The following is a 15,246-nucleotide window of genomic DNA, read 5'->3' as shown; positions in this document are numbered from 1 at the left end:
GCTCAAAATCTAAAGATTTTGGAACCAACTTCAACAATTCAAGATAATGCAGCAGTAAGTGGACGAGGGTGTGTATCTTTTAAGTTATTGAACCACAAACTCATCATGTGACTTACAATCAAAGAGTGACCCTTACAAACAAATAAAATAGTTTTTAAACTGCAGTCATTTGAGGGCTGAGGGGATTGGGTGTGTCTTTTAAGTGTTTGGACCGCCACCGTTGTGGAAACATCTTTCGAAAATGAGCAGTTGCCTAGAGCGTACCGTTACTGTGGGTGTGTCTATGGGGCGGACCGCATGAGTGATACTATGAAAGCAGTAGTTCTGTTATCTGGACCAATCCATTCTCTCTCACAGGACATGACGGATCGACTCGACAAGACCCAAATATGGCTGGTGGTGAGTAACATACCTACATGGTAATACGACATATGGAAACTCATTTCTAGTATTTGTTTTTCGTATTCTTCAAAAATCAACTACGCATGAAATGCTGTCATTGCTTTGCTTTTTAATAACAATCTTTTTGATTCAACCATAACTGTAATATCCCATGGAACTCTTTATGCCTTGGATGAAGTGAGGGAGTAGCTATTTATAAACTGATTGCTTTATTAATACATTTGAGCATAGTGTAACAGACATACAGTAGCAGCCAGTGTTGCCAACTATTTTTCAGTGAGAATCTCTGAATCCCCTTGATTTGTCGCCACTGTAGATTACGCTTTTGTCGATGCCATCACACAGATACGGTCCACGATGTAGCGTTTTCGCCCCCTCTGCCGCCACACCCCCTCCTCTTGTGCTTCTCTGCCTGTGTGTGCACCGTTGCTATGAATTCTGTTGTACAGACAGCTTCTCCCACTCGTTTGAAGCAGAATTGATATCTGCGGTCGGGCGCGGGGGAGACAAACAGCACCACTAACTCATATTCAGTACTGCACCACCTGTTTGTGCATATGTCTAATGACGTGTTAATACCGCACACCACAATAACGCTTAGTCAGTTTTGATAGATTAATTGTTTGTGATATTTTATATTTCATTGTAGAATGCACAGGATTATTGTCATGTCGTGTTGCAGTTGCATTTACACAGTTCAAGGTTCTACAGACCAAACATGTTTGACTCTGATGTCAAGAAGAAAAGTAACAACAATGCCTCTCTCTGTCTTCCAACAGTGCAGAAAAAAACAAATGAGGCACTGAGGATTGTTCTGGTTGGGAAGACTGGAGTTGGGAAGAGTGCAACAGCAAACACCATCCTGGGGAAAAAAATGTTTGAGTCTAAACTTTCCCCTGTTTCTCTGACAAAAGAGTGTGACAAGGCAAGAGGGGAGGTGGATGGGAGAGAAGTGGCTATTGTTGACACTCCAGGCTTGTTTGACACTAACTTATCACAAGAGGAGACCCTGAAGAAGATTGCTAAGTGCATCTCCTTCTCTGCTCCTGGGCCCCATGTGTTCCTTGTAGTGATTGCGTTGGTTAGATTCACACAGGAAGAGAAAGACGCAGTGGAGATGATTCAGACATTCTTTGGAAAAGATGCAGCAAGATACATCATGGTTCTCTTCACAAATGCAGACCAGCTTGAAGAACAAACCATTGAAGACTTTTTGCGTGCCTCTTCAGATCTTCAGGATGTCATTGCCAAATGCGGTGGGCGGTATCATGACTTCAACAACAGAGATAAGAAGAACCGCTCCCAGGTCACTGAGCTGCTTGAGAAGATAAACAAGATGGTCATGTTGAATGGAGGAAGATACTACACCACTGAGATGTTCCAAAAGGCTGAGAGGGCGATTGAAGAGGAGACGAAGAGGATCTTGAGAGAGAAGGAAGAGGAGACACTCAGAGCGGAGGAAGAACTAAAAGCAAAATATGAAGGAGAGTTCCTAAAGAAACAACAAGCCATCCTAAGTGCAGCCACCTTGGCATCAGCCAGAGGTTCAGCTGAAAGAGAAAACAACTTCACAAAAAATCCTCTGTGCCTTTTGAGCTCTTTGTGTAGTATCCTCTGAGGTGTTGTCATCAGAAAAAACAAATAACTGTGGGATGGCATTAGGCATGTGACAATAGAACAAGACATGAAGTACTGAAGACTGGGGGAAAAAGCACCACGATACTATACTGCAAAATCACATGACTTTTCATTTATGATAAAGTGGCATGGAAAATAATATTAGGATAGGACTTGATTTGCCCTTGATGACAAGTGTTGGCCCGGATGCCAAGTGAACTCATACAATTTGCTTACAATTTGCTTACAATCATACCATTGAGTGACCTGCTTTAAATGCTGAAGCTAACGGAATCTGCTAACCCAACTTAAAATATCTGAAGTATATCATTGTTTTCCATCATCCTGTGTAACAGGTAACACACAGACGACTGTAATGGCAGAGAGAAAGAACCTGAATAATCATGAGTGTAATGATACATGCATACTTTGAGGTGTATTTTATATATTGATCTTGAGATTGGGACTTACTCCTGTATCTGGCATATTTGATTGTGACTGCATGTACCGAGAATTCGGTATTAAAGCTATTTCTTCAACTGCACCTCGGACTCAAGTCTATTATTCGACCATGCTGGTCATTTATGAACATTTGAACATCTTGGCCATGTTCTGTTATAATCTCCACCCGGCACAGCCAGAAGAGGACTGACCACCCCACATAGCCTGGTTCCTCTCTAGGTTTCTTCCTAGGTTTTGGCCTTTCTATGGAGTTTTTCCTAGCCACCGTGCTTCTACACCTGCATTGCTTGCTGTTTGGGGTTTTAGGCTGGGTTTCTGTACAGCACTTTGAGATATCAGCTGATGTATGAAGGGCTATATAAATAAATTTGATTTGATTTTGATTTAAACACGTTTGTGTTTATAGAATAATTGTACTACTGCGTTCACCTATACAATCCCTATTAGATCAGGGATTACTACAAGGAAGGAATGCATTTTATTGTTTAGAAGGAAGAACCCAGGACTGGAGTATCACTTTAAGATCAGGAAATGAGGCAAAAGGGTGTGTGTCATTAGGCTGTCACCAGACCGGTAAATGCAGGCCTTTTTGGCAGAGATCAAAGATGGTTTTGATTAGAGCAGGGATGGGCAACTTCAGTCCTCGCTGGCCAGAGTGGTGTCACACTTTTCCCCATCCCTAGCAAACACAGCTGACTCCACTAATTGCATTCTAAACTGAAAATAATGTTCAGTTAATTATTGGAGTCAGGTGTGTTAGCTGGGTTGAAAATGTCATACTTTTCATGCCCCAGAGTACTGGAGTTGCCCATCCCTGGACTAGAGGTAGTACAGCAACAACCATAAGTGATTTTTTTTTTTTGTAGCAGGTGAGGAGAATTTATGCAGAGAGAGGGGAAGGCACAGAGATCCTGTGTGTGTATATATATATATATATATGTTCTAGATGTAATTTCATGTGATAATGGCAGACATGGTCTATGGTTTTGGGAGATAGAGATGACGGCTGAGGTCAAACCATCACCTTTTACATCAAACCTGAACGATGCAACTCTAGCAGTGGACTGGCCAACTGGAGCAGTTATACTTGGACTCATTACTAAGGTTTCCATCCAACCTTTTTACGTGAGTAAAGTACATGTTGGATGAAAAATGTCACCACAGGCCTGATGGAAACAACAAATATGTTGATAAACTTTCCAAATATCGACAAAACAATATACGCTAGATAGACAAGGTGGGATCTTTTTGTGTCTGCAAAAATGTCTTATGTGAAAATGGCAGTGAATGTCTATGCGCAAATATTAGTATAATAACCATGATATCGAAATAAACTCTGAGTCATGCAATGATGTGTTGTCTGGTCCTCCATCTACGACTTGGGAAAGCAAGCAGTTTATTAGGCTACAATTTAAATAAATGATGAACTTCACAGGGTGGAGAAAGTGCATTGTGAGGAGCTTGATGCTCCTTTCCAATAAATATAGAGGGTCTTAATGTGATGATGAATGCTTGGCTGTTTGTCAAATAAAAATAATTGAGCTCGTATCAATAATGATGTCATCAGGTAGGCTATACCTGCACTGTATGATGTGGGCTAGAGTGCACATGCCACGACCAGAGTGGGCACATTCTCTATATAACGTGACACTTGTTTTGTCAAAACCATCAGTAAAGTTGCAAATGCAATGGAAACCAGTTTTACTTGTACAGAACAAAAATATGAACACAACATGTAAAGTGTTGGTCCCCTGTTTCATGAGCTGAAATAAAAGATCCCAGAAATGTTCCATACTCCCAAAAAGCTTATTTCTCTTAAATGTTGGTTTCATCCCTGTTAGTGAGCGTTTGTCCTTTGCCAAGATAATCCATCCACCTGACAGGGGTGGCATATCAAGAAGTTGATTATCCAGCATGATTATTACACAGGTGCACCTTGTGCTGGGGGCAATAAAATGCCATTCTAAAATGTGCGGTTTTGTCACACAACGCCATCGATGTTTCAAGTTTTGTGTAATTTAATTGCTGACTGCAGGAATTTCCAGAGTCAGCCATCCCTGAGACCAGGTGTGGTAAAGATGTTAGAGGCAGTGGGACTTTTTGTAAAAGAGCTTTATTAATGAAAACCTAGCAATTTATCAACTTCTGTGACATCAAAGAGGGCCAACCAACTTTCCGGTAGAGAATGCAAAGATGAATACTAAAACTGTCATCTGAAATAAAGCACAGTGCGCTATGATAAACTGCCTTTAACGGCTTTAATGAAGTGGCAACTGTTCATATAGATGATGTCGCCTGAACATGGATGGTGAGTAACCTTCTGTATTAAGACAGAAATGGGAACTTATTTTTTTCTACTTAAAGATAAGGGTGTAACATAAGGCTTACAACAACAGGGCAAAGTAAAGTGTCTTTTAGTTAATAAGAAGTCACATGATGGCAAGGACACAAGGAGTCTCACAGTAGAAACTGACCTAAGATCAGTTGTGTTCCCTCCCCAAATGGTTTGTAGGTAGGTAGGTATTGGTGTTGCTTAAACCAGAGCCTAGATCTGTGTCTAAGGGCAACTTTAGTCTGCCTGGAGTGGGACGCAAACTGCAGATACCCTTTCTTTGCAATCATGTGACTAACACAGTGTTAGCCTCGTGGGTAGAACCAATGAGATGGTACGTGAGTATCTGCTTCTATAAACCAATGAGATGGGAGAGGCAGGACTTAACACACATTTTCTATGAAATCACGTGACTTACACTCAGAGGTGGGATAAGGCATTGGTCATAAACAGTAACACTGGGGGATTTTACTTAACTGTTTACAGTGATGCTCTTTACCACACATCTTCTATGAAATTACGTGACTTACACTAAGAGAGGTGGGATAAGGCATTGGTCATAAACAGTAACACTGGGGGGTTTTATTTAACTGTTTACTACTACTACTGTTTACTTTCATATTTGATTCAGACTTTGCTATCTCCACCTCTGCCCATAAACCCTCCTGAAGGCTAATGCCTCGCTGTGTATTCTGGCCTCTCACCTTCCAAATCATATTCTGTCAATTTATTGAATAAACTGCCAAATTCCATACATGAATTGACCCTAGCAATTACTTTAGTCTTGTTGTGTAAAGTAATTGTGTCCTCCAATACATGGCAATAACTACCAAGGATGTAACAAATACATTATCATGAGCAGTAAGAGCTACAACAATTCAAATTGGGCTCTGAAGAGTAGATTCACGTCCCTGAAAAATTTGACCTTCAGTAGTACATAACATTTTTAATTTTTCCAAAGTACCTTTGCTGCAGCGAGGGACATTGTTAATGTAACAAAGTCTCTCACAGGGTGACTCTAAGCGCAAAGGTTATTAGCAAGCATCTAATATACACTGCTCAAAAAAATAAAGGGAACACTAAAATAACACATCCTATATCTGGATGAATGAAATATTCTTATTAAATACTTTTTTCTTTACATAGTTGAATGTGCTGACAACAAAATCACACAAATGATCAATGGAAATCAAATTTATCAACCCATGGAGGCCTGGATTTGGAGTCACACTCAAAATTAAAGTGGAAAACCACACTACAGGCTGATCAAACTTTGATGTAATGTCCTTAAAACAAGTCAAAATGAGGCTCAGTAGTGTGTGTGGCCTCCACGTGCCTGGATGACCTCCCTACAACGCCTGGGCATGCTCCTGATGAGGTGGCGGATGGTCTCCTGAGGGATCTCCTTCCAGACCTGGACTAAAGCACCCGCCAACTCCTGGACAGTCTGTGGTGCAATGATGGTGGATGGAGCGAGACATGATGTCCCAGATGTGCTCAATTGGGGAACGGGCGGGCCTGTCCATAGCATCAATGCCTTCCTCTGGCAGGAACTGCTGACACACTCCAGCCACATGAGGTCTAGCATTAGGAGGAACCCAAGGCCAACCACACCAGCATATGGTCTCACAAGGGGTCTGAGGATCTCATCTTGATACCCAATGGCAGTCAGGCTACCTCTGGCGAGCACATGGAGGGCTGTGCGGATCCCCAAAGAAATGCCACCCCACACCATGACTGACCCATCGCCAAACCGGTCACACTGGAGGATGTTGCAGGCAGCAGAACGTTCTCCACGGCGTCTCCAGACTCTGTCACGTCTGTCACGTGCTCAGTCTGTACCTGCTTTCATCTGTGAAGAGCACAGGGCGCCAGTGGCAAATTTGCCAATATTGGTGTTCTCTGGCAAATGAAAAACATCCTGCACGGTGTTGGGCTGTAAGCACAACCCTCACCTGTGGACGTCGGGCCCTCATACCACCCTCATGGAGTCTGTTTCTGACTGTTTAAGCAGACACATGCACATTTGTGGCCTGCTGGAGGTCATTTTGCAGGGCTCTGGCAGTGCTCCTCCTAGCTGAATTTGTAACTAACTACTCGCTAGCCTCTTTTACCAATAAAAGTCGCAGGAGGGGTACGAAAACTCACTAAATATAGCACCTAAATTGGCAACATTGGTCGCAGCTACATTCAACGGTCGTGTTCAAGAGCATCAAACGCGTGGTGTATCATGGGCCAATTGTGACTGAATGATAATAATTTGTCGTTAGTTATGATTCAAGCAAGGTGATCTTTCAGTCGGCAGTCGCCTGCATTTTCAAACCAGCTCAACGTGTGCGTCGTGTGCGTCCCAATACTCTAAAAATGATACCAACATGTACTCATATGCTGTACTGCGCCATCTGGTGGTATGTGTAATGGCATGTTAATACCAGCTACCACAATAGCTTATTTACTGTAGCATAGTCTGTTTTGATAGGTTAATTGTTTATGTCATTTTATATTTCTTTGCAGAATGCACAGCATCATTGTAGTTCTGTTGATGTCTTTGTCTCTTTGAGCAAAAATGAGTTTACAATTTCATGTTGTAGCTGCATTCACATGGTTCAATTGATAGACAGCCATTGCTAATTTGCTCACAGTTTAGATTCTACAGACCAAACATGTTTGATTCTGATTTCAAGACTAAAAGTAACATGTCTGTCATCCAACAGTGCAGAAAAAACAAAAGGAAATGCTGAGGATTGTTCTGTTTGGGAAGACTGGTGTTGGGAAGAATGCAACAGCAAACACTATCTTGGAGAAAAAAGTTTTTGATTCTCACCCATGCTTCTCTGACAATAGAGTGTGACAAGGCTAGAGGGGAGGTGGAGGGGAGAGATGTTGCTATTGTTGACACTTCAGGCTTGTTTGACGCTAACTTATCATAAGAGGAGACCCTGAAGAAGATTGCTAAGTGCATCTCCTTCTCTGCTCCTGGGCCCCATGTGTTCCTTGTAGTGATTGCGTTGGTTAGATTCACACAGGAAGAGAAAGACGCAGTGGAGATGATTCAGACATTCTTTGGAAAAGATGCAGCAAGATACATCATGGTTCTCTTCACAAATGCAGACCAGCTTGATGAAGAACAAACCATTGAAGACTTTTTGCGTGCCTCTTCAGATCTTCAGGATGTCATTGCCAAATGCGGTGGGCGGTATCATGACTTCAACAACAGAGATAAGAAGAACCGCTCCCAGGTCACTGAGCTGCTTGAGAAGATAAACAAGATGGTCACGATGAATGGAGGAAGATACTACACCACTGAGATGTTCCGAAAGGCTGAGAGGGCGATTGAAGAGGAGACGAAGAGGATCTTGAGTGAGAAGGAAGAGGAGGTGCGCAGGGAGGAGGAGAAACTAAAGGCAAAATATGAAGGAGAGTTCCTAAAGAAACAACAAGCCATCCTAGGTGCAGCCACCTTTGCATCAGCCAGATGGTTCGCTGAAGGACAAAACGACCTCACAAAAAATGGTTGGCGCTGTTTCAGCTCATGCAGTATCCTCTGAGGTGGTGGTCATCAGGTGGCATCTGACAGTAGAACAAGACATGAAGTACTGAAGACTGGGGGGAAAAGCACCACATTACGATACTGCAAATCACATGACTTTTCATGTCATTAATGATAAAGTGGCATGGAAAATAATATTAGGATAGGACTTGATTTGCCCTTGATGACAAGTGTTGGCCCGGATGCCAAGTGAACTCATATAATTTGCTTACAATCATACCATTGAGTGACCTGCTTTAAATGCTGAAGCTAACGGAATCTGCTAACCCAACTTAAAATATATGAAGTATATCATTGTTTTCCATCATCCTGTGTAACAGGTAACACACAGACGACTAATGGCAGAGAGAAAGAACCTGAATAATCATGAGTGTAATGATACATGCATACTTTGAGGTGTATTTTATATATTGATCTTGAGATTGGGACTTACTCCTGTATCTGGCATATTTGATTTTGACTGCATGTACCTAGAATTCGGTATTAAAGCTATTGCTTCAACTGCAACTCGGACTCAAGTCTTAAACACGTTTGTGTTTATAGAATAATTGTACTACTGCGTTCACCTATACAATCCCTATTAGATCACGGATTACTACAAGGAAGGAATGCATTTTATTGTTTAGAAGGAAGAACCCAGGTCTACTTGTAGATTTTCACTCCAACCCAAAATTAGCACTAACTTCCCATCACTAGAGGGGGCCATAACTTGGTTTACCCGGGGCGTACTGCAGAATGAAAAACATCCTCCAGTGATTTATGTTATTTTATTGGTGATAAGATATCCCAAATATAAATACAGTCAAGTAGTAACACCGTTTTTATTTGACACAACTTCAAAGAGTTGGTCTGATGGGAATCCGTGATGTCATCGGCCTCCAACCTTACATGAGGAACAATGGAGAACAGAATAGGAAAGCCCCCCCCACTTGTGACATACCTCGGACACCTATTGAGGTGTGCCTTTTAAGTAAATCAGGTGTTAGAGGTGAAAAGGAGACTGGAATATCACTTTAAGGTCAGGAAATGAGGCAAACAGGTGTGGGTCATTAGGCCATCACCAGACAGGAAATGTAAGGTAAGACTTCATGGCAGAGATTAAAGATGGCTTTGATTAGAGCAGGGATGGGCAACTTCAGTCCTCGCTGGGCAAAGTAGTGTCACACTTTCCCCCCATCCCTAGCAAACACAGCTGACTCAACTAATTGCATTCTAAACTGAAGTTCATTTTTAGTTAATTATTGGAGTCAGGTGTGTTATTCTCCTCACCTGTCATACTTATCAGGCCTCAGAGGACTGGAGTTGCCCATCCCAGCATTAGAGGGAGTACAGCTACAACCAGAAGTGCCTTTTTTGTAGCAGGTGAGGAGAATTTATGCAGAAGGTTAGGATAATTAATGTGACAGGTTAGGAGATTTAGGTTAAGGTTAGGGTTAGCTAAAAGGCTCTCCTAACCTGCTACGAGAAGTGACTTCTGGTTGTAGCTGTACTACTTCTAGTCACAGTCATCAAATATTGGCATCCTAGAGAGGAGAATGCAAAGAGATCCTATATATTTATAGGTTCTAGATATGATTTGGGATATTGGCTGACGTGGTCTATGGTTTTGGGAGATAGAGATGACGGCTGAGGTGAAACCATCACCTTTTACATCAAACCTGAACGATGCAACTCTAGCAGTGGACTGGCTAACTGGAGGAGTTGGACTTAACTTTGCTTAATTACAAGGTTTTAGATCCAACCTTTTTAAGTGAGTAAAGTACATGTTAGATGCATGTCATGACAGGCCTGATGGAAACAACATATGTTGGTAAACTTTCCAAATGTCGACAAAACAACATGCGCTAGTGTGTCTGTAAAATTAATTATGCGAGAAATGGAGGAACTGTCTTTATGTGCAAATAATAATATAATAACCATCAATCATATCAAAGTAAACGTGAAGTCACGCAATGATAAGATCGTTTTATTGCACCTTATTTGTGAAACAAAGAGCTGATTTACTTACTGTAACTCTGGAAATTCCTTTGGTCTTTACTGAGTTAACCATCCCTGAGACTGGGTGTGGTCTCTCGTATGTCTAAAGTTCAGTGAAGACGTTAGGTACAGTGTGACTTTTTGTAAAAGGGCTTTATAAATGAAAACATAGCAATGTATCAACCTACGTGACATCAGAGGACCAACAAACTTTCGGGTAGGGAACGCAGTGATGAGTACTAAAACTGCCACCTGCAATAAAGCACAGTGCGCTATGATAAACTGCATTTAATGGCTTTAATGAAATGGCAACTGTGTTCATTTGGATGATGGCGCTGTAGTCGAGGACCGATAGGAACATAAAATACAGACAAAGGTGCAATGCGATTAAAAACAACAAACAATTTAACCCTTTAAAAAATGTTGGTCTTATCATCCCATCTCATTAGTAAATACAGACACAAAGATGCAATCTAAAGCACCAGCAAAAAGATTACCTATCAATCTTTCCGGATAAGAGGGAATTAATCAAACCTAGAGTTGCAAAACTCTGGATTTTTATGCTTATTCCCTCCTGATTGCAGGAATCTTCCAATCAAGATTTCTGGAGAATCTTTTTTGGTAACTTACTGGAATTGTGCAACCCTAATCAAAACACGTATTTTTGCTAACACATCTACAACTACCAATCTCTTCACAAGCTATCACCTAACAGTTATAAACAAACATGTTACAATTGGCCCTCTGTATCTGGTGAAACTGGGGGTATCAACTCTCCCTCAGAAACCTCTGATACAGGGTTGTTTCCCAGCCCTGTGGAGGTAGAGGAGGGGCTCCACAAACCCACTGACCACACTGATGAAGAGACTAATATATGAGGCATAAAGCAACTGCCCAGAATCTAAGGTTAAAACCACCAGCCATGGGAGGTAGTTTACCGTCATAGACACCATGATAATCTAAATGATCTTAAATGCCCTCATCTTCATGTTATTTGTCTCCTCCCTCTCTCTCTCCCCTTCACCCGGGCTGTTTCAGAGCCCTGAGAACTGACAGGCAGCAGAATAACATCAATGCAATTAAGACCAGAATTTTACCCAAAGACACATAATGAGAAATTTCGGGTCTTTCAAGTTCAACAGAACCTAATCACAACCAGGCAAACCAATCCAGAACACCCTACTTTGTATCTCAGGGGTCTGTACTTCAGGAAGAACACAGGGTGGACAACTGCCAGGTAGCGCTCAAAACATATACAGCACTGGAACAGGGGGCGGCCGTGGTATATAAAACCACTGAAGAATGATGCTATAGCTAGGAGAGGAGGAATAGGGAGGTGTATGTAGACAAAGACAGCCTACAGGCAGTAGAGGATCTCGGATGCAGCCAAGTTGAGCGAAGAACTCTGAGGCCATCATCCCTCCGGCTCCAGTCGGTATCAGCCAAAGGACATAGCCATTGGTGGATAGGCTCAGGATGAGGTTTAATTGTACCTAGCTCAGTTCTAAGAGAGACACATCTATAGGCTACATCATATACCTGCCAACCCACCTGTGTGGCATATCACATTGCCAACCTCTGTAGCTACACCTAAGGACCACATGCCATGCAGATATCCTACTCAGTGTGACAGGAACCACACCATCAATGTACCAATGGGATCCTGAGTGGCGCAGAGGTCTAAGACACTGCATTGCAGTGCTAATGGTGTCACTACAGACCCGGGTTCGATCCAGGGCTGTACCACAACTGGCTGTGATGGGAAGTCCCATAGGGTGGTGCACAATTGGCCCAGCGTCGTCCGGGTTAGGGCAGGGTTTGGCCAGGGTAGGCCATCATTGTAAATACGAATTTGCAAGTAACTGAGATGCAAAGTTAAATAAAGGTTAAATAAAAAATGTGATTGATGAGGATGTGTTGCTACTGTAGGCCTACTTGATAGGACTACGGTCCTTTTTTCTCAATTTCCGCCTGACTGACCTGTCCAAAGTGAACTGCCTGTTACTCAGGCCCTGAAGCCAGGATATGCATATAATTGTTACCATTGGAAAGAAAACACGTTGAAGTTTGTAGAAATTTTAAACTAATGTAGGAGACTATAACACAATAGATATGGTAGGAGAAAATCCAAAGAAAATAAAAACGGAGCGTGTTTTTTCTGAGAGCCCATGCTCTTACAATGGAAAGTATAGGGAAATATCTAAATCCAGCTCCCGGGATGCAATTCCTATGGCTTCCACAGGGTCTCAGCAGTCTATTCCCTGATCCACCTCTACGCAGACGACACCATTCTATATACTTTCGGCCCGTCATTGGACACTGTGCTATCAAACCTCCAAACGAGCTTCAATGCCATACAGCACTCCTTCCGTGGCCTCCAACTGCTCTTAAACGCGAGTAAAACCAAATGCATGCTTTTCAACCGATCGCTGCCTGCACCCGCATGCCCGACTAGCATCACCACCCTGGATGGTTCCGACCTTGAATATGTGGACATCTATAAGTACCTAGGTGTCTGGCTAGACTGCAAACTCTCCTTCCAGACTCACATCAAACATCTCCAATCAAAAATCAAATCAAGAGTCGGCTTTCTATTCCGCAACAAAGCCTCCTTCACTCACGCTGCCAAGCTTACCCTAGTAAAACTGACTATCCTACCGATCCTCGACTTCGGCGATGTCATCTACAAAATGGCTTCCAACACTCTCCTCAGCAAACTGGATGCAGTCTATCACAGTGCCATCCGTTTTGTCACTAAAGCACCTTATACCACCCACCACTGCGACTTGTATGCTCTAGTCGGCTGGCCCTCACTACATATTCGTCGCCAGACCCACTGGCTCCAGGTCATCTACAAGTCCATGCTAGGTAAAGCTCCGCCTTATCTCAGTTCACTGGTCACGATGGCAACACCCATCCATAGCACGCGCTCCAGCAGGTGTATCTCACTGATCATCCCTAAAGCCAACACCTCATTTGCCGCCTTTCGTTCCAGTACTCTGCTGCCTGTGACTGGAACGAATTGCAAAAATTGCTGAAGTTGGAGACTTTTATCTCCCTCACCAACTTCAAACATCAGCTATCCGAGCAGCTAACCGATCGCTGCAGCTGTACATAGTCTATAGGTAAATAGCTCACCCATTTTCACCTACCTCATTCCCATACTGTTTTTATACTGTTTTTATTTATTTACTTTTCTGCTCTTTTGCACACCAATATCTCTACCTGTACATGACCATCTGATCATTTTATCACTCCAGTGTTAATCTGCAAAATTGTATTATTCGCCTACCTCCTCATGCCTTTTGCACACGTTGTATATAGACTGCCCATTTTTTCTACTGTGTTATTGACTTGCTAATTGTTTACTCCATGTGTAACTCTGTGTTGTCTGTTCACACTGCTATGCTTTATCTTGGCCAGGTCGCAGTTGCAAATGAGAACTTGTTCTCAACTAGCCTACCTGGTTAAATAAAGGTGAAATAAAAAAATAAATAAAATATGTTCAAGGTTTCAGGCTTGTAACTTCAAAAAACGAAGAAGGAATATCCGTTTTAGTAGAGGGAAACAGTCTTGGAAATTTGTGTTTGGGCGTGCGAGGAAGACAAGACGCACCTGCTAATATCGGTTTCCTATTGAAAGTACTTATTTCCGTATGAAATATTATAGTTTGATTTTAGGGTATCTGAGGAGTTTTGACTTGTTTTAACATAGTTTAACGGTAGATTTCCGGATTCCTTTTTCTGCAAGTTGAACGAGTGGATTACTCAAATTGATGGCGCAAATTGAAGACTTTTTGGGATATAAAGAAGGATTTTATCTAACAAAACGACACTACATGTTCTAGCTGGGACCTTTTGGATGACAAATCGGAGGAACATTTTCAAAAAGTGTATATTTAATCGCTATTTGTGAATTTATGAAACCTGTGCTGGTGGAAAAATATGTTGTGGGGCGCCTTCCTCAAACAGTCACATGGGATGCTTTCGCTGTAATGGCTACTGTAAATCGGACAGTGCAGTTAGATTAACAATAATTTAAGCTTTTTAAGCTTTTTTAAAGATATAAGACACTTGTATGTACCTAAATGTTTAATATCCATATTATTTGTGATTATTTATTTGAATTGCGCGCCCACCAGTTTCACCGGAAATTGTCCTGCAAGTGGGACGCCTAGCCCTAACAGGATTTATTAAACACAGTTGGTTGGTGATACTGCATGCTAGACAAAATAATATATGTTATTGACATGCTAGAAGAAATATAAGTTATTTATCAAGTTGGATACAATGATACAGAATTTTAAAGAGACCAAAATGTGAAGGCAAAGGTTACTGAAGTGTCCTCTGACATTGGTTCACTCTTTGTTAGCTGTAGGCTCCTCACATATTATCGTACTGTAACGTACTCGTAATCTCTGCTAAGTCAGTCTACGTCTCTAGCTGTTTGTTACTATTGAAATCCTGTTATCCTGCTGGGCCTTTTTCAGGCTCCGCACCTGGTTTCCTGCAACCCACCCGAGCTTCCCCCTGGCCTGCACTCCATCTTCCCCCTGTGTTTCAATAAATACTTTGGTTACTTCATCCCAATCTCCTCGTCTGAGTCTGCTCTTGGGTTCCCCTGTTCCACTCAGTGTAACACTGTGGCTTAGCAGCATCTTTCACAAGAAAACAAAATGGCCTAATAGAAGTGGGATTTGTATTTATTTATTAGGCCTACTTACAATTGCAACTGGACAAAAAGTTAGCATCCTACATAAAACAATCATTTAAAGAAAAAAAGCAGACAGAGATGGTCGCCTTGCTTCGAGGGCTTAGGAAACTATGCAGTATTTCGTTTTATTTTAATGTATTATTTCTTACATTGTTAACCCTATTACGTACAGCCGTGAATAATTATTGGATAT

General features: G+C 42.0%; 1 protein-coding gene and 1 pseudogene across 1 annotated transcript; both read left to right on the top strand.

Annotated features, from left to right (window-relative positions):
* The first annotated feature begins 261 nt into the window (after positions 1–261).
* Positions 262–2,563, top strand: LOC118395534 (GTPase IMAP family member 7-like). Its single transcript, XM_035789360.2, has 2 exons — positions 262–399; positions 1,182–2,563. Exons 1-2 carry the CDS (start codon positions 390–392, stop codon positions 2,018–2,020), a joined length of 849 nt encoding a protein of 282 aa, XP_035645253.2. The 5' UTR covers positions 262–389; the 3' UTR covers positions 2,021–2,563.
* Positions 2,564–7,420: 4,857 nt separating this feature from the next.
* LOC127907884 (GTPase IMAP family member 7-like) lies at positions 7,421–8,361 on the top strand (annotated as a pseudogene).
* The last annotated feature ends 6,885 nt before the right edge of the window (positions 8,362–15,246 follow it).

This window comes from Oncorhynchus keta, chromosome 16 (assembly GCF_023373465.1).
Source record: "Oncorhynchus keta strain PuntledgeMale-10-30-2019 chromosome 16, Oket_V2, whole genome shotgun sequence".
Taxonomy (NCBI): Eukaryota; Metazoa; Chordata; class Actinopteri; order Salmoniformes; family Salmonidae; genus Oncorhynchus; species Oncorhynchus keta.
The sequence above is the reverse complement of the archived record's forward strand: the minus strand, read 5'-3'. Positions and strand labels throughout refer to the sequence as shown.